This window comes from Rhipicephalus microplus, chromosome 10, assembly GCF_043290135.1.
Source record: "Rhipicephalus microplus isolate Deutch F79 chromosome 10, USDA_Rmic, whole genome shotgun sequence".
NCBI classification, from domain to species: domain Eukaryota; kingdom Metazoa; phylum Arthropoda; class Arachnida; order Ixodida; family Ixodidae; genus Rhipicephalus; species Rhipicephalus microplus.
This window is the reverse complement of record NC_134709.1, coordinates 35074838-35101375: the sequence shown is the minus strand read 5'-3', so window position 1 is coordinate 35101375 and position 26538 is coordinate 35074838. Positions and strand designations below refer to the sequence as shown.

Genomic DNA, 26538 nt, shown 5'->3' with positions numbered 1-26538 from the left:
ACCCTAGGTTCTTTAACGTGCACCCAAATTTGAGCACAAGGGCCTACAGCATTCTGTCGTATTAGTGTTCCCTGCCTTTTCAGCGGTGTGGTTTGTTAATATCCCGTTCACTTGGCTTTGAATAAAACAAATTGTGTTTCCTTTGTATTAAGTTCAAGTTTATTTGCATTGAACCAAAAGTAAAATTTTTCTAACCATCTATTCACCTGCATAATAATGTCACAAATTAATCCAAAAAAAAACATCAATGTCATCTGCATATAATACTATATTTTTGCATCCCTTATTTTCAAAATGTCATTTATATAAATTAAAAACCAGTCAAAGAATGAAACCCTGAGGTACTTCATAATTTATAGAGCAGGTACCAGATATAAAGTTAATTTTGTACCTTGACCTGTTAGTTTTTTGTTAGCACCATGCCATGGAAGCCGTAATGGGGTAGTGTCCGAAAAAGAAGCCAGTGTTGTTCCCAACTAGAACCACGGCAACAACTTGTTTGTAATCAACTTGTTTCCACTAGAATTGAAATAATTACCAATTGTTATCAATCACTTCGAAGTCTAAGAAAAATTGTCCCAGTTTGATCCCAAGTGGAAGCAGCCAGTCTACAAGTGGAACCAGTCGCTCTCAGTTAAAACGAAAATGTTCTCAATTAAATCTCAGCTTAAACCAGTTGATCTCAAACTGGGACCAGTGGTGCCCAGTTCAATCCCAGCTAGAACCAGCTCCTTCTCAGGTTGTTCCCTATTGGAACCAGTTGATCCCAGTTCATTCCAGTTAAAACCAGTTGCATTCGCAGTTACCCATTTTCAGGTGGGTTGCTTTACGTGATGTTGATTGCTGAAACTTTGACACCTCAGTTGTAGCAAAGGACGTACCAGAATAACAATGCCTGGCGGTGGACAAGCAACCTTCACAGAAGGCCCCCACATAATTTGTGGCAGGTACTACAATTAGACGATTCACACAAGAAAAAAATAGACGCAAGAAGGCAACACACGGACACAAGTGAAAGCAATAATGGTGCTTGTGTCCGCACTCATTTCATGGAGAATCCTTTGCGAATTCACGTCATTTAGACTCGCCTGATGCTGACTTGCACCTAGCCGGGGTCAATCGGCCAAAACAACTCAGAAAGTAAAACTGTTATAAAGACTGGTATACTTCGGAATGACTGGTTCGACTCATGCTGACCGCTGCTGTCCATGCGATCATTCTTCTCGAGGCTCTCTGGTTCAATTGAATGGAGCTTCAGTAGCCTGTCTAGTCCCAAAGAATCAGCAGCATGGTACATAGTATTACTTGCCCCTTGTGCAGCACAGGTCTGATGGTACAGAACTAAGACGTCTACGGTTAATGCCCTAAGTGTGTCGCCGAGCATCAATGAAGACCTCTAAACACATCGAGCCTAAGCTGTCTGATGTTAACGAGCACGTGGTTGCAGAGCTGTCGGAAGGCTCTTGTGTGATCAAATGCTCAAACAGGAGGTGAGCTGACAATCTTGTGAAGTATTTCTGTCCCTGAAGGACTCCTGTAGCGTGCCTACAATGTCATAACGTGCCTCAGTTGTTGGAAGACAGGCCACCTCTGAAGCAGTCTTCTTTCAAAAACTGTCGCAAACAATGGAATTTCTTTATCATATTCACAGAGGGGCGTTGTGTACAATTGGGACAAACTCCTCCCAGAAGGCCGTCCACTTCCACACATTTCCAGAAAAGAATGCGATAGTTTGGCAGCTTGGCTACTGTCCTCTCCGATGGTGTAGGGATTGCATGGGTAGTCAATCCCGATCTATTTTCTATTTGGGTACTCGGAATGTGGATCTGTTGACTAGGGAGCTCGGCAAAGGTTTGCATCGCGTTGTCCTCACAAGATGGCATCGTACTCTGCTTGGAAGTTCTTGTCCGAGATGAGGCTTTCCAATTCAGTATTGAGCTTGTTCAACTGTTTTTGTTTCAGCCTATTGTAGATAGACCAAACTGCTCGCGCATTGCAGAGTCAGTGTGAAATAGGGCACTTGCCTCAATGATCCGGCTATTCAAGGATCGTCATGAAGTCTGCTTCGCTAGAAGCTTCCCCACTTCTCCCAGGCAACTCGCAGCCGTCAGTTGGTCTATGCCCGATTTTCACACCAAAATATGTGGGATATGGCACAGAGAAGCCATGGAAGAACTTGACTCCGTTGAGATAGTTAAAAAGACTTATTTACACTACAGAGGCTATTAAGACCCTGCTGCTAGTCCTATGTCCAAGTTTCTTCACTTGTGCTTGCTGGTGCTTTTTATTTTTGCGGTCTGCTAGGACTCTCAATGGTACGAACACCGTTTCAGGGTTCCTTTAAGCAGATGTACCGCACCTCCTGCTAGTGCGAAACTGTTAACTTACATAATTTCTGCAAAGCAAATAAAACCTAGTGGACACTTGTGCAGCACAGTTGTATTCCCATTAGAGTCCCCTAGATGAAAAATAGCTGCAGTTCACTTAGTATAAAACTCTTTATTTTCAAATCAGTCTTTCCACACCCTGCTTCCCACTCAACTTACACAATCTAATCAGTGTTCAAAGCAACAACAGTGTGGTTGCAGACATCGACAAGAAAGCAGGGTTGCAGAAATCGTTCTTAATATAAAGTAGAGCGCAGACATACATGATATCATGGCATCTGCTTCAGATACAGCTGTGATCACTTTTACTTAATCATTCTTGTCCTCCATTAAGCGAGGAAACGAGAAATGATAGCGTCACTGCAATGTGCCGGAAGATCAGATTGTCAGCTGTTGAATCCAGATAAGCCTCCACATGGTTAGCCAATGCATATGGTGCAATTAAACTACACATGTGCCATACATACTACAGTACAGGGAGACTGAATACAAGTAAAATTGCACCAGCATTCGTTAATGGAGAACCTTTCTCCGTATGTAATCCTCGGGCTTCTCATATTCCCACAAGCATTACAAAACTGTTACGTCTCAATGCTACTGCATAGAATAAATAAATCTCAAGCCCTTCAAAGCAAAACAGGAGGTTATGGTCTAACACCAGTAAGCAAATTACAGGAACACTAACAGGACAATGCTATCAAAAATTGTTTCATTGAAGCCGCCGACGCGGACCTAGAAATACTGGTGCCAGAAACATCAAAAGGGCCATGAAAAGTTCTCCAAATATTTTCAACTACGTGGGCATTGCTCCGAGCCACAGCGAAGGACCACAAAGGAGCAAATCGGACAGACGCACGATATCGGAGAGGGAAAGCACGTCTATCCCACCTTTGTGGGAAAGTGCTCAAATGCACGTGTGAAGCAAGCGGTCGAGCCTGTTATGTGTAGCCTCATCACAACCCCTGCCTGAACTGAAGCAGATTGATCGCTCCCATTGAGAAGAGAGCGCTTGCACTGGCAATGAAAAGAAATAAAAAAATAGAGGAGGTGTTGCCTGAACTGTACCGCTGATGTCACTTGAAGAGTAAGAAAAATCAGGGAGGCAGCACTGAGCGAGTGAAGGCAACCGGGAAGGAGAGAATGCAACGTGACAGAGCCCGGATGTACGAAAAAACGGGACCAAGCAAATCGCTTGCTACGTTTTCTTTTCTAGGTTCCTATAAATTCATTATTTCAGAGCAAACAAAAGGCAATGCCGTGTTTTCATGTTCTTGTAGCATGATATTACACTGACGTCACACGTCAATTCCTATGGCAACTGGTAGTGCCACGTGGTCGCTTCGGAGTCCAGGCAAACTACGATTTCAAAGGGTGTTATTAATTATAGACTAAATTTTGCATGGCATGTCTCATCGCTATTGAAGAAAAGAAAATTGCAACCGAGCAGCTTAATTTTCTTTTCAAGACCCTTTTAATGCTCAATGTCTATTGCAATAGCACAATGCACAACTTCGCACTTTATGAAAAATACAGAAATAAAAAGCATGAAAAAAAGCGAAGGTGCGGCGATTTGTACAGCTGAAACTAGCAGCCCGTTGTCATCGGAAATTAAAATGAGCACTTGGGCGAGAGAGATGCTAAGTACTTAAAAACACTGATGCATGCAGTATAAAAAGAGCTATGTACAGCTTCATTGGCAAGGAGTTTCCACCGACAAAAAAACTCCAATACCTTGGTCACGAAAAAACACACGCCTTAAAGAACTAGGAAGATGGCCAGACTAAGACGACGAGCTGGTCAGACGGTCTAGGATAGTCCGTGCATATTTCAGCCGAGAGAAAAGCTCGGGTGGGCAGCCGTTGTGCAGCGTCTCAAGACGGTAGGTGTGGAAGACCCGGTTGTTGTCTATGTACGACACTGCCGCCATGAGCGGGCACAAGATCAGTTTCGTGTGGTCCTGGAAAAAGTTGATCTGAAAAGAAGCAAGGAAAGACCGTTTCAGAGTACACTCGGATTCCGTCCCTACTGTTTGAAATTTAACACAGAGAATGCAGAAAACAAGAATTTCGACCCTGAACAGCAAGTAGCACAGAATGTGCATTTATATATTTCTCAAAGAGGAGACTGAAGTTGGGTATGAGGTTGCATTGAAAAAACAAAAAGTTTCAGCACTCGGTGTGGCTTGTTATGCAGTCTATGCTGCTACCGCAGGAGTCTAAATTGTATTAAAAGGAGCACCGACACAAAACTTTGAAGGAGAAATAATGAGCGAGATAGATTTATGTGGAAACATGCACAGCATCTACGAGATATCAAGGGCAAATATAGCCTAGAACATGTTTAAAATCAATTTTATAGAGCATGCCACACAACCAAGCGAGATGCAGATGCCGAATTTCTATGTCAACACAGGAGGTTTTATGTCAAACCTATGCCACGAATTTGCGTTGGCTGGTTTGCATTTACTTGCGTCACCTTTGGTTTCTTCTCTGTGCCTGCGGCTTCGCGTGTGGTCATGTGGCCAGCAGTATTTAGTTTGAGTTTCAAAGAGCACAGAGCTCTTTGAAACTCAAACTGAGACTGGTCGCTCTAAAAACATCTCTAAATAAATAACCATTGTGCCCTCATGCAAACGAGGTTTCCAGCCATGATAAGGGGATCGTAAGCTACTGATTGCAAATTCGTAGTACAGTCGAACCAAATTAAACTTGAAAGTAAAAAAACGTACAATGCTATTTTCAGTAATGACTCACTTGGACTGTGCCGTTGGTCAGATAGAATGCGATTGCCGACCGTGTTCGGAGCCATGTTCTTAGGCACGGCAGCCTGACCAGATTATCACACTCCCTGGGGCTGACATCCTCGCCAGTCATGAGAAGGTACTGCTTCATGTACGTGCAGAAGTATTTCAGAAGAGTAATCTTTTTTTCCAGTGATGGCGGGTAGTTATCCAAGGAGTGGTAGTGCTCAATGCAGTCCTCGTCGACGTATGTCACGCTCCTGGCCAAACGAGACAAAGAGAAACAGTGGAAGCAGGCACATTTTCAAATGCAGATCCCTTCAGCTATTCAAACCCGTATAAACGTAAAAGTTGCGCATTGTTTGAATCCACTCGCCGATACTAATAAGGAGAATCACTCCAGTTAATGTTCTGACACTAAATCGGTTTACAATGAAAAATTATTCTTGCCGATTTCATTACATATAAACTCGAAAATTTCACTATACAGTAATACCTCAACTCGGACTCGCATATCGCGAAAAATCGGCTTAAGTCAAAATCTTCCGTGGCATCGAACACCTGCCTATACGTCGCATCTATATTTTCCCCTTTATCTCGAAGTATTTAGATAAAGGGGAAAATATAGATGCGACGTGGTCTAGTGGCTAAGGTACTCGGCTGCTGACCCGCAGGTCGCGGGTTCGATTCCCGGCTGCGGCGGCTGCATTTCCGATGGAGGCGGAAATGTAGGCCCGTGTACTCAGATTTGGGTGCACGTTAAAGAACCCCAGGTGGTCAAAATTTCCGGAGCCCTCCACTACGGCGTCTCTCATAATCAAATGGTGGTTTTGGGACGTTAAACCCCACAAATCAATCAATCAAATCTCGAAGTATTTTTGGATTCGATTGTGGATAACTCGAACGTTTGACTGGGAGTGGAATGACAATTCCATTGCCGGAGCATTTCACAAGATTCGCGCGATGCTGCCGTGCCTGCCACTATGTCGATGTTTTCCAAGAACGCGAACTGCGCGAAGTCTCAGCCCAAAGACGCATCAACTTCGTCAAGCAACCTTGTGGCATGTCATGCGACATATGCACTGAGCAGGGAGGCGCAATTTCCGTTCATCTGTGCAAACCCCGCGGTACACATCTTTTGCTGACTGTACGTGTGGTGCTCGTGAGTTCCCCTAGGTGCGATTGCCATTCATCTGCGCAAGCCGAACGGTGTAGATTTTTCGCAGACTGTGAGGCGTGGCAACTTAGACTGAGTGCAATAAGCATGGCGTCAAAGCAGTGCAAGTCGCTAACGCAAAAAAAAAAAAAAGGTTGCCCTAATTAAGGAAGTAGAAAAAGAAGGCTGAATGAAATCGAGTATCGCGCAGGAACTCTGTATCCCTTTGTCTATGCTTTCGATGGTGCTGAAAAACAAGCAGAAGGTGCTGAATGAATTTCAGCAGAGCTTATGTAGCCAGGGGAAGCGGGTTCGAAGGACCAAATTCCCAGACGTTGAAGCGGCGTTTGTAGTATCATTACCCAGCAATAAGGATGGAGAAGGCACACACTCTGGCCTTGCAAATGGGGCACACAGATTGCTGTTGCAGCAAAAAATAGTTTGACCACTTCAAAAAAAAAAAGTGTGGTGTGCAAGTCAGTGCACAGCGAGAGCGGCACTGTCGACTCAGCTACTGCAGACAATTGGTGGAGCAGCCGGCTCGCTGAGTTGCGAGAGAGTTATGCCAGCAGTGACATTTTCAACCTTGATGAGGCAGCCTTTTTTATAAAATCTTGCCAAGCCAGACCTTCACACCGAAGGGTGGAGCGTGCTCGGGAGTAAAACAACGAAGGGACAGGGTCACTGTTCTTTACGGGGCGAATGCCCTAGGTGAAGAGAAGCTGCCGTTGCTCACAATTGGCTGCTTTAGAAATGCACGATCGACAAATAGCGTTATCCAGCGCGCAAACAGGGCTGCGTGGATGACTGCTACTCTTTTCAAAGAGTATCGCCGACTGCTTTGCACACACTGGGTTTTCACGTGCCACCAGTTTGCCAGAAGCAGAGACGGCACAGACAGATGACTTCATAGTGAGGAACTTTGTCAAGATGGCTTGAAGCTTATAGGCAACGTTCCGCCGAAAATGATGGGACTTTTGAGGAGTGCGCGCTGCGTGAGCAGGATGTGGCAGTGACTGGAAAAATAATGAATGCCGAAACAGTTCAAATGGCCACTAACGCAGGGGACGGCAGAGATGACGAACCACCTCTCGAGAGGTGGCAACATCTTCCGAGGTGAGAAATTTGCTGCGCTTACTTCGAAATAAGGTCGAGCGATGCGATGCCTCAAGCAGCTGGAGGACGCCTTCCTATGCCCAAGTACGACCGCGAAGCAGACGAGCATTGGGCAGTTTTTCTCTGCTAAATAAAATGGCAGTGCGGCAAAACCCAGCCGGTTAAAGTCTCTCACACGTAATTTTTTTTTTCTCTTCTAAACCTGCACGAGAAGAAAGATTAGAAACTGCTGCTGAAGAGCCGGTAAAGTAGTAGTGATTTTTTCTGGAAAGCACTCATTTTTCCCGACGATTAGCCCAACTTTGCTGGTCGGGAAATTTTCCTTGCTTTTTAAGACTTCGAGTGAACGAGGTATTATTGTATAGGAAAGCAAATGGCGTGTTGAAACTTCAGCACTCTAAAACCAGTCGGAAACAACACTTTCACTCTTTCGTAATTTGGAATCATTGGCTCAGTAAAAGTTTCCACAAGCTTGCATTGTTAAATCTGTAGGTCCTTATGAAACAAGTTTAATTCAGTTTTCCCGATAAAAACCTACAACATCACTGCTTGTTAGCACAGAAACTAAGGTGGCTTCGGTATATTAGGGTTCTCCAGCTTACAGAGTCTTGGAGAAAAAAGTAGCACCCCCCACCACCCCCAAGCATCGTGGAACGACAATTTAGCGACAAGCCAAAACGCTTCTCTTTAACTTTTCATTGCAACGGAAGAACTCACAGGTTGTTGTTCAGGAGGATGACTCGGGTGGTGTCGTTGAAGACCACGCCGATGCTGTTGTCGCACAGCTGGTAGCCTAGACCGTACTTGTCAGTGTAGTCCACCCACTTGCTCACCCAGAACACTGGAACGGACGCCGGGTCCTCCGCCTCGTCAGGACGCTCGAAGCGCAGCTCGGGCGGATGAGCATTGACCAGGCGCCTGAGGAGGCACTGCAGCTCACTGATGTGACACTCTGCCCGAGCACCCTTGCCGGCTGGGCTCTCTGCTGCGGGCTTCTGAGAACCGCCTGGTTGAGCAGCTGCACGGAAAGAAAGGCGGTGCTAACACTTTACTGAATCCGGCAATACCCACACCCTATATCAGTGGTTCTGAAACAAGGGTCCATGGACGCTGGGGGGGGGGGGGGGTCTGCAAAGCCATTTCTACGATCAGCAAAACCTTCACCCCAATTTTTAAGCGTGACTGTGCCACGCTTAAAGCGGAACATTTTGGAACAGTCCAAAATGAAGTGATGTTACATGCTTGTTTGATGTTTTTGGTAGCAATAAAAGGCACCTGTTTCACGCTCTAGTTGTGTTAAATTAACTATGTAACCCCCCCTCCCTCCCCTCCGCTGCAAAGGGTCCCCCATTCCTTCCATCAGTCCACAAGAGGTCCCCGACACATCCACAGCCGAGAACCACTGCTTTACACACCTTCACATAATAATGAACGCTGTGGCGGCTACACACAAAGTTCAGTCAGTACACTTGATTGATTGATATGTGGGGTTTAACGTCCCAAAACCACCATATGATTATGAGAGACGCCGTAGTGGAGGGCTCCAGAAATTTTGACTACCTGGGGTTCTTTGACGTGCACCCAAATCTGAGCACACGGGCCTACAACATTTTCGCCTCCATCAGAAATGCAGCCGCCGCAGCCGGGATTCGATCTCGCGACCTGTGGGTCAGCAGCCGAGTACCTTAGCCACTAGACCACCGTGGCGGGGCGCAGTCAGTACACTGCACAAGTCCGCGAGTCGCACAGCCACGTTTCGTCATTGCAAGTGTGCAGCGAGCAGATCAAGGGTGGAGGCATGGCACCGCCATGCTTCACACGAAAAAAAAAAAAAAAAAAAAAACACCAATAACAGATACAGAACATATTCACAGCTGTCTGACTGACTCGATCTTCAAGCCACAAAAATAGGCTTGTGCAAATCGTGAATTTTAGCGTAGAAGCGAATAGCGATTTGGGTCGAATAATTTTTAGACGAATTCAAATAAGTCCTGTGCAAAGCCATCCTTATTGGTTCAAAGGAAGTGGAAACTATTTTGAATAATAACAGGATTTGACTTTTAGTAAAACGCTAATGATAATCTATAAGATAAGTTAAACTTCAATATTTCCGATACTTAAAGCATATATGCCAGTAACAAGCTTTTAAACTAAAAAAATAAATAAACGATGAATGGTTGCGAGGGTAATATGTTCATTTAACTTAGAAGCGGGCCCTTGCGGTTATGAAGATTTATTTTATGCAGGTGCTTCGACGGCTTAGCACCACCTCACTGCAGTAAAACCACCTTTACAGGGGTCATGTGCAGACTAAGAGACGCTTAGTAATTCGTTTATTTCAAATAGTAGTTCGAAATTTTTGGCATTATAAACTCGAATGGAAGTGAATTTTAATACAGCAATATGCGTTCAAATATTCGAGCAAGACTGCTCAAAAGGCATACACTACATTGCATAAAAGAGAAAGAAACATTGAAATCGTGGGTGCAAAGGTATCCTCTGGTGCAAGAACATCGTGTTCAAGAAGTCGCACCAGGTTTCACAGCATTGGAATGATGGGAGAGAGAATAGGATATAGCTGTAGCAAGACCATGGAGTTTCGAGCTGCTTACTGAAATCGGACCCTGCCATGCTTTTAGTACGTCCATTTGTTTGCTACATATCTCTCGTTAGCTTGAGGTTTGTTCACCAGTGAGAGAGAAGAAAAAAAAGAAAAGAAAAGACAACGATTACGCACGTTTTTGGGGTTTGAGGCACTGCGCAGGCTTGGCCTCCTTCTCGGGATGGTTCCTTATAGGAGTCACCTTCGCTTCTATCTCTGCGAGAAAATGGGTGCATAGCGGAATAACACTTTTTGAACAACGCCAGAAGCATAGCCAAGCAACCCTTGACAACACCCTTAAGGAATTACTATTCTTTAGGCTGAACTGTAGCAATACACGTGCTCGGAATTCCAACGAAGAAGCAGTGAACAGCACAATGCGTCTTGAGCATGCGAGACAAGTTACCCTTGATGAGCACGTTCCTAGTGAAAGCTGGACATCAACTGTACTTCTTGCAAAACTGATACAACACACACAGGGTCACGGTACACGCACGAAATGAACCTAATTGAACATTAAAAATGCTCCATTGCCATTTTGAGATGGTGACTACATTATGTGACCCGTTGCCTATGTTCCGCTTTCGTACTCTACTCTAACATGGACACAATTTCAGTACTCTTTGAATTCACGTTAGAGTAGATTTTCAAACAGTTTAAACAGAATAATGAAGACCCGCATGCATTTCCCCCAATTAAATGCTTAGCTATCATTTCTGAAAATTTTTTGAAAATTTTTGAAATTCCGCAATAAAAGGATCTGGAAGCCATCACTAGGGATGGGCGAATATTAAGGTTCGATGAAGATTCGAAGCGAGGAAAGGCAATTTAGTCGAATAATTTTGAACCGAGTAGCACACTACATCACATGTTAATAAAGAGCATTTCCGTCATGACCGAATCAACTTCCTTAGTTCCGATTCCGAAAATAATGGGCATGTTTGAATGCCACTTTTTAGGTTTGAAGCGAAGCAGACGCAACTTTAAATAATAACAAAAATGGTGAAGCGGTTGAGCATAACTGGTACAATGCATTATGTTTGAAAGGTTACTATAGCTACATACTGGTTACACCTGTTACAATATGTTACCTCTTAAAAGTTGCTGTGCTTACAGCAGATGGGCCTGTAAACAAACTTATAAGTTAAAAAAATAATTCAGGTGAAAGTGATAAATGAAAGTGATATGTACGTACATTTAAGCTTGCAGTGTGGCTTTCTGCAGCGGTACATACATAGACTGTCAAACAGATGTGTAGTCCGATTTTTGCTATTTGATACCCGTGTTCCCCCTCAATCGGAGAACCCTCTTTGTAAGTCTCGAGGCTTTTACTTCGTAGCCAAGTACAGGTAAGATACTGGCATTATACACCTTCCTCTCTTGTTTACAAGAGAAGCCACAATTCCCTTTTACCTTGGATGGGATCAAGTTCCGACTTGATGGATCGGACGGCGCAAACCAACTCACCGGGACCTTCATTTCGTTCCAACAGAGGCCTGCGGCCATTCACGGTCAGGGTGGCGTTCAGCGTGTCGTAGCGTGGCTCGGTGGTTAGGCAAGATGTCGGCAGACGGGATGGTAGGGGCCCTGGAACGAACGACATTGCTTGAGCCCTTCTGCGTTTCTTCAGCAACCACCGTGGTGAATTTATGGACACTCGGCACAGCAAGGCAAACAAAACAGAGTCAGACTAATGGCTAGCAAGTCACTCCGTGTCAAGGAACCATCATCGCAGGGCCACTGCAGTTCTCTTACAGTTTTCAAAGTAACAAGGGTGTTTCCTGCACCCCTCCCAAGTAACCAGTCCTGCATGCATAACGTAATAGCTGAAAGCACAGGTACGCTCCGTCAAGTTGAACGTTTGACGATAGTTCAGGTTTACGTGTGAAGCAGTGCATAAAAACAAGGCACACAAAAAAAAAAAAAACAGAGAGGGAGAAAACGAAACGACAGGATAGGTCCTGTCTTTTCGTTCCCTTCGTTCCTTGTATCCGTGTGCCGTTTCACACGTAAACATGCATGGCACGCTTCATGAAAAGCTTGTACACGACATGCAAACTGCAAACTTTGGTATCAAATGTGGTTTACGGTGCCACTAACACAGGAGATTGCAGTGAAGCCGCAACCCATTTCAACAAAGCTGAAGGGGGGCCGTGGCAATGAGAAATTTATTCAAAATGCAAAATTTTCTTTTTTTAATTGAAATCATGAGACCATCTTTTAGCCATAATGATATATTAGACCAAAATAACCAGTTGAAGTTGAGAAAAGAAGCACCTTACTAGTGCGCTCTTGTCAAAAACTACGAGAAAATTGTGTCTAAAAATTCAGATCGTGCAGCTTTTCTTTGTCACAGTGCCACCATCTTGGCATCATCATAAATATGACAAATCCAAGCTCATGATAGCCACAAAGCTGCGTTTTCCAACAAAAAATAAAACTAGACGACTTCCAAGTTCCATTTTCTTAGCAGTATTTTCTTCGAGCTCCATTTACCGAGCAGTTGCCGTCGGTCGTACCTATGCCATTTCACAACAAATAAAAGATCTAACTATACCGTTTTCTGCACTAAGATGCTGAGAAGTAAGCGAGTGCTGCAAAGCTGTCTATCTTTGTCTGCACATAGATTTTTTATAATTTGCTTTTTGTTAAGTTGTTAGACAATATGTTGTTTTGGTAAAAACTTTGTGCGTGTTTATTTGAATATTAAAAAAATACATCGACACCTTTACAGCTCAGAATGGGAACTTCTTTTGCTGGCATCACGTAGGACGTGGTCTTTTTACAAACTGACAGCTGACAATTCCTCGCATACTACTCGAGGCAAGTCTTCCAGGACGAGACCCTCTCTGGTAATGAATGAAACAAGAATTTAAGGGCTCGGTTTGTTGGTTGCATGCAACCTTAACGAGAACAAATATATAATCCAAAGAAAGGGTAGGGTACATATGCAGCGATTGCTACGTAAATGTGAAAAAGGCGACAAAAAGGCATTTTTTCGCAGGCAGGGAGCGGACCAATTGAGCTACGGCGGCAGCTGTCTTCTCGTCCTCTTTTTCGAGTACGTATAACCGAGCTTACGTCAGCGTCACTTGTCGTGACAGCGAGTGTGGAACATTCTTTTGCCGGCATCACGTACGAAGCGAGCCTATAACGAGCTGGCAACTGACCAACAAGCCCCTGCATGCTGCCTAAAGGTAGCAAGTCTGCTGGAACGAGATCCACGTGTTGAATGGACGACAGAAGGGAATATGCGTCAATGAAAGAAGATCATTGAGCATGTTATCTAAAGGTTTTTCGTTCGATCCCCAATCGGCAGCACAATGTCTTTTATGCCATTTTAGTTTCTTCGCATTTACATCGCAACTACAATACAGTCAGAAGACTAGAATTAAAGCTCCCGATGCATTCTGTTGGTTTCCATCGAGGTTTTGTCGTGCAGTGAGACTCACCACTAGTCATAAACTCGTCCTGCAAAATGGCCTCTATGTTGGGACGCTTCTCTGGTTCTGGGTGTAGCATTTTCCGGATGAGGCTCCTGGCAGAGGAGCTCACCGACGGAGGTACATGATACTCGTTTTTCTTGATGCGAATGTACGTCTCCTTCAAGGTCGGAGTCTCAAACGGAGGGTGTCCGACAAGAAGGGTGAACCTGCAGGCACCAGAAGCAGCGAGAATGTGCATCTAGGGCTCTATTTTTTACTTATTTATAAAAGTACCCTCAGCGTTAAAAAGCAATACAGAGGGGGGGGGGGGGGGGGGTTACACAATACATAATTGATAATGAATACATACATACAGGTTTTGTAACAAAAAAAAAAAAAAAGATAATATATCAAGCCTTGGACTCAACACTCAAGAGTTATTGATGACAACAAAATTAAAGTGCACATAACATCATAACAAAGAGTAGAAGGCAGAGTTAAAGGTGACGATGCCAACATCATTAGTGAGAAGATTCCATTGCGAAATGGTGCAGGGAAAAAATGTGTTCCTAAACGACTCCGTTCTGCACTTGTATGCTCCAACTCTGTTAGAATGGTCAAGTCGTGCTGAGGAGTAATGCGGTCAAAATATGTACTTATCTCTATCTATACCTGTTTTGGAATTGAATATGCATGAAACATTTTTAATCTTAACTTTTTTCTCAGCATTTCCAGAGCTTCCCCGCCCTAAACTCTCTTTTGCAAGAGAGATGTTAAATTGCCATCTATTATTATTGAGAACAAACCTTACAGCTAAATTTCGTACCCTTTCGATTGCCTTGATGTCCTGTTTCAACCACGGATCCCAAGCTGTGCAAGCAGACTCGATTATAGCCGGACGTTCATTTGATACAGTAGTTGTTTTGTTTCTATCTGAAAGCGTCTTGCGTTCCTATGCAGGAAGCCCAACATTTTACAGGCATTAGCTGTTACATATCTGATACGACTCCTCTGAATCAGCCGTTTACCATGCTTCTGAAGTTTTCAAACCAAGAACCCTTGCCTAATATTATGAGGGATTTTACATGCCAAAATGTTTACTGGAGATGCTGCAGTGAAAGGCTCCGGAAATTTCAGCCATCTGGCCTTCTTTAGCATGTGCTGATATCGCTCAGTATACAGGCCTCCAGCATTTAGCGTCCGTCGAAAACGCGACTGCCATGGCCAGAATCGAACCCATGACCTTCAGGTCAGCAGCCGACTACCATAACCACTGCTCCACCATGCTAGACGGTCCCTTACCTAATCTGAAAAAAAAAAAAAAAAAAAAAGAGGGGCAAGCGAAACTGTGTGCGCATGCCTAACGTACTACACTCAAATTTAGATCTAACGAACCTCAATATAATGAAATATTGGTTATAAGGAAGCAAAAGAAGAATATACTTGCAATAGACAGTGCTAATGATTATTGATATGTAGGGTTTACTGTCCCAAAACCACCACATGATTATGAGAGACGACGTAGTGGAGGGCTCCGGAAATTGACCACCTGGAGTTCTTTAATGTGCACCCAAATAAAAGCACACGAGCTTACAACATTTTCGCCTCCATCGAAAATGCAGCCGCCGTAGCCAGAATACGATCCCACGACCTGTGGCTCAGCAGCCGAGTACCTTAGCCACTAGACCATTGCGGCAAGGCAACCCAAGTACAAGTGAAAGAAGTAAGCCCCTCGAAGCGCAATATATTTTACGAGCAGATTCAGTGGATCTCGGAAGGGTTGCTGATCGGGCGAGTTGGTCATCAATAAACGTAGCGTGTATTAGCGCAGTACATAAAAGAAAGGGACACGACACAGACGTAGAGATAGGTAGGCGCTAAACTGTTTTGTTTGCCCAGGCGGGATGTACTATATTGAGCAAACAAAACGATGTCCGATGACAGCTTACGCGAGCACTACTATAACGCGAGAAATGAACTTATGGCAGGATGATTCCTGGCGGCACACTGCAAAGGCTGTGGGTGCTCCCCTGATCTGTATATTTGCATAGTTATCGGTCGTTCTAGAGATCGGCTCACACGCGAGATATATATATATCAAAGAATTATAGAAGAATTAGGCCATTTGTGTGTAAGCTCGTCATCGATTTCCTTGTCAGGAAAGGAAATGACGTTCCTTGGTTTAAGAACAAGTGCAAGATGAGTTGTGCTTTGTCGAGGATGTATAAAATGGGTGTGATTGGCATGAAATAAACAGTTGGAAGTTTAGCGCCTATACCTATCTCTACGTCTGTGTCGTGTCCCTTTCTTTTATGTACTGCGCTAATACACGCTACGTTCATGAGTGGGTCTCTTAGGAAATAGCTGGGAAATAGTGTTGTGCGGAGCAAGAAAATTTCACATTAGGTGCAGCCGATGTAGGTGATGCAGCAAGAAAGCGAGATTTTCCTCGTGTTTCGAACACCGAGGACGCCGGGCTTACATTTCTTGCATTCGCGAAAGCAGGCTGAAAAGGAAATTGCACAAGTCTAAGTTTGTGACTTCGTGGTACAAAAAATGCCTGCCACTATTTCCGTCCAATAAAAAAGGAGTTTCTCATTTTTTGTCTTCAATCTCATGTCCGCTGCTTTGCAATATTGTGCATTGGCCTACCTACAAGAAAAGGGGACAGTTGTATGATAAAGTAGCCAGTGACCTTAAAAACGGAAAAAAAATAAAAACTTGAAGAGGTTCACCTCACTAAACAAGAACACACTTGGAAGGTCAACATTATTTCTGCTGTACTTCTAGCTGCCAATGAATAAAACTTGCCTGCTTCACAGCTTCAACGAAACGTAACCATGCCACCCCAACGACCCATCACAATTTCAACAGCCAATATTGGCGTAGAACTTGTAGGTATAATAATAAATTTCAACAGCATCTCTCAATTGTTAACTGTGCGTGCCCCGCAAAACCGTCAATAGTGAAGTAGAACTTGTACGTAGAATAATAACTAAAATATATCTGTGGGCGTGTAAGTGTTTGGATGGCACTTGCCAGCCAGACACAACAGAAGTCGCAAAGTGCGTGCACGATTCTGGCAATAACTTTTTAACAAAGAACATCTGCACACCTTGCTCCCTGTTCGTGGTCATGAAAGACTACTAGCTTCACCTGCAGCTGAAATTGCCCACACTGGCATGTTGAGATCAAACCGAGTGGGCTCAAGCACAATGTAACAGTGGGCTGCGACAGCCCCAGTAGGTACCCAGGCATGTCACTGGTGCATTCCGGAAGCGGTAAAGTAAGCACTTGGTTATGCCTGCACCCACTATATACAATGCAGACTGTCAAAGACCATTTGAACTTAATCTTGCATGCTCTTGTCACAAGTAGGGCCATCATACAACCAGACTGCTGGTTTGATCCACCAATCGCTTGCTTCCACAAGCCTCGTAAGTGCCTAAAGATCCATAGTTTGGACAATAACTAGTGAAGGAGCATCTTCTCTACATTAAAAAAAGTTTGGATGACTTTCAAGCTTTGCCTTGCAGAGCAGAATGCAAAGTTTTTTTTTTTTTATTTGGAACATTGGGCCCCATACGAACTGCCTTCAACCATACTGCAAGAAAAAAAAATGTGCACGTAACATTGACAGTTTCAAACAATTTTAGAGTGCTGGATGCAAAGTTGCCGAGTGCCCACTTTGCTATAAATCTTTCTTGTTGCAAATTCACAAAGTGCACGTTTGCGTCCATACCACGCGACGTGCACTTGCACTCACCCGTGGCACAAGTCACTTGTTTCGATGCCTGGTGGAACTATGCTTCTGCCGTGCAGCATTATACATGCGTTAAGGAGACTTCTCACACTACCTCACCATTCTCAAGTTTTTTTTTTTTTTTCGAAGCAGTTTCAAGCTTCATGGTAAACAGCTGCTTGCAAAGCAGAGGGCCTGTGTCAATTCTCACCTGGACCAAAAAATTTCATTTATTTGCATCTATATCTTAACTTCTCGCTTACAGGCAACACGCATTTCGCTTACACCCAATGACGCTGACATCGAAATTTCTGCGAAACAAGCTCCCTAACACTATAACGTTAAAATAGTTATGCCATTTAGGAAGTCTGCTGTACACCAATAGCCATCAGACTTGCTCGCGCTTCCCCGATTTTTCGCATACCACGGACGTATTGTATCGCACTGCAGGTGCAGACACAACCACAGCAAACAGTAAAACACTGCATGAACACTCACAAAATGCATCCGATAGACCAGATGTCGACCTCAAAGCTGTGGCCTTTCTTGGATAGTATCTCAGGAGCAATGTAGTTGGGCGTGCCGCAGAGAGTCTTTTTCCTCTCGCCATCAAAGTCCAAGCGGGTCGCAAGCCCAAAGTCGCCCACTTTGAGCTCCATCTTGTCATTGAGTAGAAGGTTCCCCAGCTTGAGGTCTCTGTGAATAACCTTTTGTTGCACGAGGTATCTGCACGCAAGCAGGAGCTGGTGCAGGAAGTAGCGTGCCTCCCCCTCGGTGAGCGTCTTGCGACGTCTGTGCATTTCCATAAGGCTCTAGAAAGATGAAGTTTCAGTCACATCCCCTGCGCTTGGGAACGCAGCCACAGTAATGCATTAGGGCATCTAATAGTAGCTCCCTAAGGGTTAAAGATGCGAACATAGAGCACTGCAAAAAAGTACATATTGGCTGATAATTGTTGGGGCTTCACATCCTATAACCATGATATAATTATGAGAAGTGCCATAGTGGAGAGCTTGAAAAACTATGCTCACGTGGTGTTCTTTAAATTGCATTGATGTGCAAGCACATGGGCCTATATAGCATTTCACCTCTATCAAAATGCAGTCACCGTGGCTGGGATTCGATCCTGCAACCTTCGGGTCAACCGTTCAGCACTATAATCATAATAGATCACTGTGGTGGGTGCAATTGGCTGATATCAGGGCTAGGTTGACTGAAAAAAAAAGACAAGCTTGATTCTTGCATTCCACCAATCCTAGAGTGTTGCTTAATATATACACTACCAACTACATCATATACACTACCAACTACATCAGCCTACACAAGTGCGTTTAAGTGTGAAAACAGTAACAGTGTTTTGAAAAGCTGGAATCCACAGCAGTCTTTGTTCACACACTTTTTGAAATTTCTGCCAGTTCGATTTTAGTGTTACGTGCAGCAACTGTGCCTCAGCACACCATGCTGGCAATAAGCATACCATAATGCGGCATTGACACGTCACAACGAATAGAAGGGATACATACCCGCCGGCTGCAAAGTTCCAGGATGATGTAGACATTTTTTTCATCTTCAAAGTAGCTCTTGAAAGCTACAATGTGCTTGTGATTAAGGCTGCGGTGTATTTGAATTTCCTGGGCCATCTGCGAATAGCCAACAAGGCATAAAACTGCGTTGAGCCTAATGCATGCCCGACAAAAGAAGAACCACAGCACAACACTTTAGAACTAGTTGCCATGAAATTTGTTAATCATTTGGTACCTTTCAGGCATTTTTGTTAGTTCGTACCCCACTAGCGAAGTGCAGTTCACGATCGAGACAAAATTCACGAGTCCTGCAGTAACTACAGCTGAAAACTGACCAAACAATGAACACTATGTAATTGAGAAAATGCCACTGCTATTCCTCATTCAATGCTCTGGCTTGAGCGAAAACTGAAGAAGTTACCCTGCTAGTCCTTTTTCAACAATCAGGCTTTGACAAAAAAATTGGAACAGTGTGGCAAGGCTAAAGCTTGGTTGAAACACCGCTCACAGCTGTGTCCTAGTTGATATGCACGTGAAAACATATGAAATAGGTCAAGTCACTATTCACAAATATGTGCACCCCGAATATCTCAAACTGCAAACTAATTGATTGATATGTAGGTTTTAACATCCCAAAACCACCATATGATTATGAGAGACGCCATAGTGGAGGGCTCCGGAAATTTCGATCACCTGGGGTTCTTTAACGTGCACCCAAATCTGAGCACACGGGCCTACAACTTTTTCGCCTCCATTGGAAATGCAGCCGCCGCAGCCAGGATACGAACCCGCGACCTTCAAACTGCAAACTAGTGCAGTGGAGCATGCTCTGCAAGAGTCATAGTCAACTATATTAGCTAATAGCATACTTACTACTTACTCAGAATTACTAGATTAGCTCACTGCACTCTCCAAACTATGCAATTGAACTATGAATTGAATCCTTAGGCATCGCCGGTAGTATTGGTGAAGAAAAAAGACGGCACCTTATGTTTCTGCGTTGATTACCACAAGCTCAATCAGGTTACGAAAAAGGATGTTTACCCGCTGCCCCGTATAGACGATGCAACGGTATTTCTCAATGGATTTACGGAGCGGATATTGGCAAATAGAAGTTGACGAAAGAGATAAACAACAACAGCATTCGTGACGCCCGATGGTCTTCAGGAGTTTAAAGTTCTCCCGTTCGGCTTGTGCTCAGCACGGGCAACGTTTCAGCGGCTCATGGACACAGTCCTATCAAACCTCAAGTGGCAAACATGCCCGGTATATTTGGACGATGTAATTGTATTTTCAGAGCCATTTGACGAGCACTTGAAGCAACTACACATGGTATTTCAAGCAATACGATCGGCGGCATTAATGCTCAAGCCAGAAAAATGTCACTTTGGCTTCGAGGAGCTTTTCCTGGGTCACCTTGTCAGCAGTAAAGGTGCACGGCCTGAGCCAGGCAAAATAGCCGCTGTTGCAAGCTTTCCCACGCCATCAGACAAGAAGGCTGTGAGGCGATTTTTAGGCCTGTGCACGTATTACCGGCGCTTCAGTGAGAATTTTTCGCGTTTTGCACCACCAATTTGCACCACACAACTCACTCGAGAAGACGTCACGTTCGTGTGGGGTGAAGAGCAGCAGGCAGCCTTCAACGAGCTGCGAAAACGTCTCCAAACCCGCCAGTCCTCGGACACTTCAACGATGACGCTCCGACAGCGGTTCACACCGACACCAGCAATTTTGGCTTAGGAGATGTGCTTGTTCAGTGGCAAGATGGCGCCGAACGAGTAATTGCTTATGCAAGTAGGACTCTCTCCCGTACATTGATTGATATGTGGGGTTTAACGTCCCAAAACCACTATATGATTATGAGAGACGCCGTAGTGGAGGGCTCCGGAAATTTAGACCACCTGGGGTTCTTTAACGTGCACCCAAATCTGAGCACACGGGCCTTCTCTCCCGTACAGAGGAGAATTACTCCACCACTGAAAAACAGTGTCTTGCAGTGGTGTGGGCGGTCATGAAGTTTAGCCCATATTTGTACGGCCGCCCGTTTAAAGTCATCGGCGATCACCACTCGCTTTACTGGTTGACGAACATAAAGGACCCGTCAAGACGATTGGCACGGTGAAGCCTCATGAATTCGATATGGCTATAGTTTATAAAGCCGGAAAGCGACATACAAACGTTGATGGCCTTTCTTGTGCCCCATTAGAATACGCAAATGCCGAAGATGATGACGATGCGGCATTTGTCGGTGTAGTCAACACGCCTACAATCTCACAGCAGCAATGCGACGACCCCGAGTTGCAACCCCTTATTGAATTCTTGGAGGGATGCACATCTATGCCAAAGCTCTTCGCAAGAGGGGTAGCATCGTTTTGTTTGCGCAACGAGGTCCTTTATAAGGTATATTGGGGCCGTTACTTTTTATCACTTATGTCGACGACATTATAAACATAAATCACACAATTAAATATGTCATATATGCGGATGATACTTCCTTGTTTTTGACAGGTGTGGATGTAAATGACCTAATTTCAGCAGCAAACACGACACTAGATGACTTGTATGCATGGGCCACTGCTAACTCACTACAATTCAACTGTGCAAAAACCAAAGCCGTCCTATTTCGTTCAAAAGGAACAACGTACAAAGCTACTTCAAAACTACACCTGCACGATTCTGTGATTGATTTTTCTTTGACTGCTAAAACATTGGGAATTGCTTTTTCATGAGAATATGTTATGGGATTCACAAACCGAAATGGTAAGAAACAAGCTAAGTAAGGTACTAGGCATGCTTAGGAGATGTCAGTCATTTTTACGGACTACTCAGATGCTAATGATATACAACACGCTTTTTTCTTCCCAGTTACACTACGGTCTTTTGGTGTGGGGTACTGGCACCTTGCAGTCTTAGCAGAAATTACCCACTCTACAAAAAAATGGATTACGTTCTATTGCAAATGCCGAATATAATGCACATACCTTGTCTTTATTCAACAATTCCAGAGTAATAAGGTTTAACAACATGTATGAATATTGTTTACTAGCATCTTTAAAAACTGAAATTAACAAAGGAAGTAACAATCTTATCTCCATAGCATGCTTAGAGCTCAGCACCTTGTCTCTACCTACTAGACAGAGTGATTATTGGAAGGTCCCTCGATGCCGAACAAACTATGGTCTACAAATGCTGAAACATTCACTCCCACACATACTAAATAAATTCAATTTATCATTGGAACAATTGTGCCTTCTTTCACGACAGGATATGTCGAATATATTTTTACTTTCATGACGCAAGAGAGATTTAGCCATTTCCAAAAATTTGTTTTTATGTTCTGCTTATTTCTATTTTTTCGTATTTCCTCAAAGAGTGCGATCCTATCAACATTTCTTAAAAGTTTATGTATGCAATATTTCTTATTGGTGCCACTTTAAACTATGTATTTGTGTCTGTTTAGTTGTTTCCAGGACTTTATGAATGCTGTCACTTTGTCTGCCTTGTATTGATGGAATGTGGGGCTAGTCAAGCTACGTTTTTATCGCAGCTTTTTTCCCGCATTCCACACCACACATCGTATGGTGTAACACTGTGGTGAAGTAAACTTCAAACTTTTCTGCGAGCCGCAACAACTACTTGCCGTCCCAACACCACTCGGGCAAGAAATACTAGAGGCGTGCCATGACGAACCGACATCCGGTCATTTAGGCCACACACGAACCCTATGCCAAGTGAGACAGAAGTATTACTGGCCGAGACTGGTGGCAACTGTCCAACAGCACGTTCGGACTTGTCTTGAGTGCTAACGTAGGAAAGTGCCAGCCATCAAATCAGCAGGGCTCTTCCATCCAATGATGTACCCGAAACTCCATTCGCTCAACTCGGAATGGATCTTATAGGATCATTTGCAACTTCAGCTGCTGGTCACAAATGGATAATTGTAGTCACGGACTACCCTACTCACTACGCCGAAAAGAAAGCTTTGGAGCGGGGCACAGCAAGTGAAGCAGCCCGGTTTTTCATTGAGAATATAGTCCCGAGGCACGGAGCCCCATCTGTAGTAATAACTGACAGAGGAAAAAGCATTCATAGCCGAGCTATTACGCACAGTTTTAAGCCTAAGTGAAAGATCTCATTGGCGTACAACGGCATACCATCCACAAACGAATGGTCTGACGGAACGGCTGAACAAAACGCTTGCGGATATGCTTTGCATGTACGTTGATGTAGACCATAAAAACTGGGACGAGATACTGCCTTATGTCAGTTTCGCTTACAATACGGCACAGCAAGAGAACACCCATGACACCATTCCGTCTTCTTCATAGCTGCGACGTCACATCCATGCTCGACCCTATGTTGCCGCATGAAAGTGATGGCGTTAAAACAAGTGCCGACTACATAACCCAGTTTGCTGAAGAAGCCCGCCAACTGGCTCGCGTAAGTATTTATCGCCACCAGGACTATGACACAAGGCGCTAGAATTTTCGTTATCGACCAGTCTCCTATGAACTAAGAGAGAAAGTTTGGATCTGGACCCTAGTTCGCTGTCGTGGGCTCTCGGAGAAGCTCTTAGACGGTACTTTGGGCCGTATAAAGTCCTTCGGCGTCTCAGTGGTGTTAACTAAGAGGCGATTCACGACAGCCCACATTGTTCAAGACATCAAAGACGTGCACCAAAAGTTGTGTGCATGGTTCATACGAAGCCTTATTTGTCCGAATGAACCCGTGGGCTGCCAGTGACTACAAAGCCTGTCGCCATGATGATGAAGCATTGGGACGATGCCTTCTTGGAAGGGAGGCTAATTTGACGTTTTGTTCTTGTGTGCGAATAGAGCCTTGTTCACGTCAAAACAAAGCCTTGTGTCCTGTTCTTTGCACATTGAGACAATATCTAGCTTAGTAGAGATACTGGGGTGTGGAAATATAGATTACAGCAGTTTATCATTTGAAATCTATTCAATTCTGTCTTGAAAATTACCGTTTGCATGTGGACACTAGTTGGACAAAAGAGTGTCCCACAGTAAAATTTAAGGAGCCCAATCCCATGAAAATCAGCGCTCTGAGAGAGTCACCTTTTCCTTCTGGTGCGACTTGAGAAGAAGTGCCTTGGAGACCACTTTGCCCGCATATACCACGTTGGTGGCTTTGTCGGTCAACTCGTAGCATTTTGCAAAACCACCCTGAAAAAGAGTAAAGGGCGGCATCTCATTGTTAAACACACCCACAAAGAACTACAGTTACATCAGCGAAGTTTTGAAAGCCTAAAGGTACGCGAGAACAGAAAAGCGATGACAGGCTTTGCACATTGGAACTTCCCCCTGCCATGTCCGCCACAAGTAATATTCGATTCGATTATCCAAGAGCGTCCGGAATCTCTAAAGACCCCATGCGTGCATGCAATGAGCTTAGTCGCAGAAAGTCTGGTGCCAGTGCTTGGTGCCTATGCCAAATATCATCTAAAAATGAACTGTGGGCACAAAATCTGCCACGTTGCTGCCGTTTCGTATCTATAGTAAATTTTCTTTTGCAATACACTGTGATCATTAGGGGCCCACTTCCGAGAGTAACGCTGAAGATCAGGGGCTCGCAGTTCAAATTGACCATTGTAGACACCAATGCGTTCGAATTGTCAGTTTTCCCTTAGAAATACACAGGCCAGTGCAAGGACCAGGGTGTCAGTTGAAACCAACAAAGTTCAAATTAAAAAGCTTTTTCTGCATCTTCACAGGCCACATACGTTATCTTTAGACAATCACAGCGTAGTGAAGCTGGTCGACTCAAGAAATAAAGGAGTGCTATAAATGTTATACAAAACCATATGCGCAACTGCAATAGGGTACGCATTTGCGCTGGTTGGTTCACGATTTCCAGTACAAAAAAACAGGGCGAAGAAAGGACACAAACTACAGCACCAACTAAACGTGAACATTTAGTTGTTAGCGCTGTGGTTTGTTTTTTTCTTCGTCGCGTCTTTTTAATGCTGTTTTCTACAAGACATTCCGCGCGCATTAGCGGCATTTATGTGGCGCTCCAAGCCCCACCCCCCTCCCACACCGTTTTCGTTGCTTACAGTTCCAGCACGTCCCTCGTACTACAGGCTACTGGCCCGCCATGAGTAGGCTGAAGGGGCAACAATGAGGCATAAAAACACCAAGGTTCATTTCTTTCTTTTTATGGCATTTGTGATGCTGGGGTGCCTTCACAGGTATTAGGTGCGAGAAAAGCACAACGAGCAGGAAAGAACTGAAAAATCAATGAAATGCAGAGCGTGTCGCCGAAGTGGCTTGGCAAGCATTTACGGAAGTAGACAGTAACGGGTAAAGGCCAATTAGGCTTGCTCATAATCAACAACGACCACATGCGGTGCCAAAGCCGTCTGAATGAATACGAAAATTGACAGGGACGATAACAAGGGTACTGGGAATCCTCTGGACAAAGAAAACTAACACGTTCGGCGGGAAATTAGCACATAACGAGGAAGCTCCATGCCACGACGATATGCCGGAAATTTCTCGGCTTCCGGTAGCTGCACGGTACCAGTTAACGGGAGAAGAAAAGAAGTACTGGGAGTTTGATTACATGGCTTAACTAGTAGTAGAGAGGGCACTTTTAAGTTGTCCTCGGAACGGCCTCGGTGGTAACGACGGCAATCGTGACAGCGACTAGACGGAACGCCGACAACGCTTGTGTAGCACTCTAGATTAGGTTGACGACCAAGGCGCTGCTACAGTATCACTTGGCAATCTACTCACCTTGCCGAGAAACTTGCCGCGGACGTATTCTTTCTTGCCCTTCTTGTCCACAACCAGGTCTGGCAGGTCTTTCGGAGCGGTTGCACCCGCTCGGGTTGGGATTGCGGAGGCCATTGCGATGCAGTGGTGGAGTTCGTTCGGGTTATTCCGCAACCCGACTAAGCAAACCTAGAAACTTGAGCCCGTGCACGCTGTCGCGAGACTAGAAAGCACACACAAAAAACCGTTGACAATCTCTACGCCTGTGCGCCGACCACCCCTAGCGGCGCCGTATTTTGAATGTGAGAACGTTGTTCTACACGTTGACTTATAGCGCATCACGTTCCGAAACCCAGAACGCTATTGGTCGATACAAAAACAAGCGAGTTCTGATTGGCTAACGGTTATTTACCGCGTGTTGCCCCAAGCAAAATTTTGCAATAACCAAGAAGCTTTACGTAGGTATTCACTTGAGCCTGATATACTTTAAGTTACATCAATTGATACCGCATTAGTGTACCAAAAAATTTTACTTTGATTGCAAATATTTCACATCAGTTACACTTGAAAAGCCGAGACAAGTCATGGTAATCCAAACATGGCGCTGTACATGTGAATAAAAAAAAAAAAACAATGCATGTGGTGTTTCCCGGCTGGTTTTTCGCACGGCTTCACGCGCTGTGCAAGCTGCGCAGCGTCTTTGGTTGAATCGAAATATCGCCGAAATATTTCTAGACTCTGGATCACTAACTGGACAGAAATTTTGATTGAACCTGAGTTACTGTGTGCGTTTTATCGTTTCTGACACTTCTAAGTTGACACGAAGATGAAGGAAATGCCCAGTTAGTTACAACTCCATTATCCATCACTTCCAGAACGCACAAAATAGCTTGATATGAGAAATAATCAGAGGCGCGTCCAATGCGAAAACACCATCTTATGAGGGACGTTGTGCAGCAGTGTGCATGAGGTTCGTGTGCTCGATGATGCAATGTTGCAATTTGCGGCCGGTTGCAGTGTGATGGATTCAATGTCGTGAAAGTTTGCAGTATTTTGTAATATGCATTTTAAGACAACAAGCGATGGTTAATCTGAGCGCCGCACGCCTGTTTA

At 44.4% G+C, this 26538-nt stretch overlaps 1 protein-coding gene across 1 annotated transcript; it reads right to left on the bottom strand.

Moving 5' to 3' along the window:
- Positions 1-2479: 2479 nt before the first annotated feature.
- LOC119181289 (serine/threonine-protein kinase PLK1) lies at positions 2480-25735 on the bottom strand. The gene is made up of 10 exons (XM_037432493.2): positions 25447-25735; positions 23767-23874; positions 18692-18808; positions 17667-17980; positions 13454-13653; positions 11469-11588; positions 10137-10217; positions 8117-8417; positions 5141-5387; positions 2480-4359 (listed from the first exon to the last, which is right to left on the bottom strand). The coding sequence occupies exons 1-10, from the start codon at positions 25558-25560 to the stop codon at positions 4168-4170; spliced, it is 1794 nt and encodes a 597-aa protein (XP_037288390.1). The 5' UTR covers positions 25561-25735; the 3' UTR covers positions 2480-4167.
- Positions 25736-26538: the final 803 nt, after the last annotated feature.

Excerpts from the sequence above, each read along its gene's own strand:
- LOC119181289 (XM_037432493.2), bottom strand. The coding sequence starts at position 25,560 with ATGGCCTCCGCAATCCCAACCCGAGCGGGTGCAACCGCTCCGAAAGAC. Across the intron at positions 23,875-25,446 it reads GCGGCAAGTTTCTCGGCAAG|GGTGGTTTTGCAAAATGCTA; the intron begins GTGAGTAGATTG and ends ACTCTTTTTCAG. Across the intron at positions 13,654-17,666 it reads TGGTCTATCGGATGCATTTT|GTTCACCCTTCTTGTCGGAC; the intron begins GTGAGTGTTCAT and ends TGGTGCCTGCAG.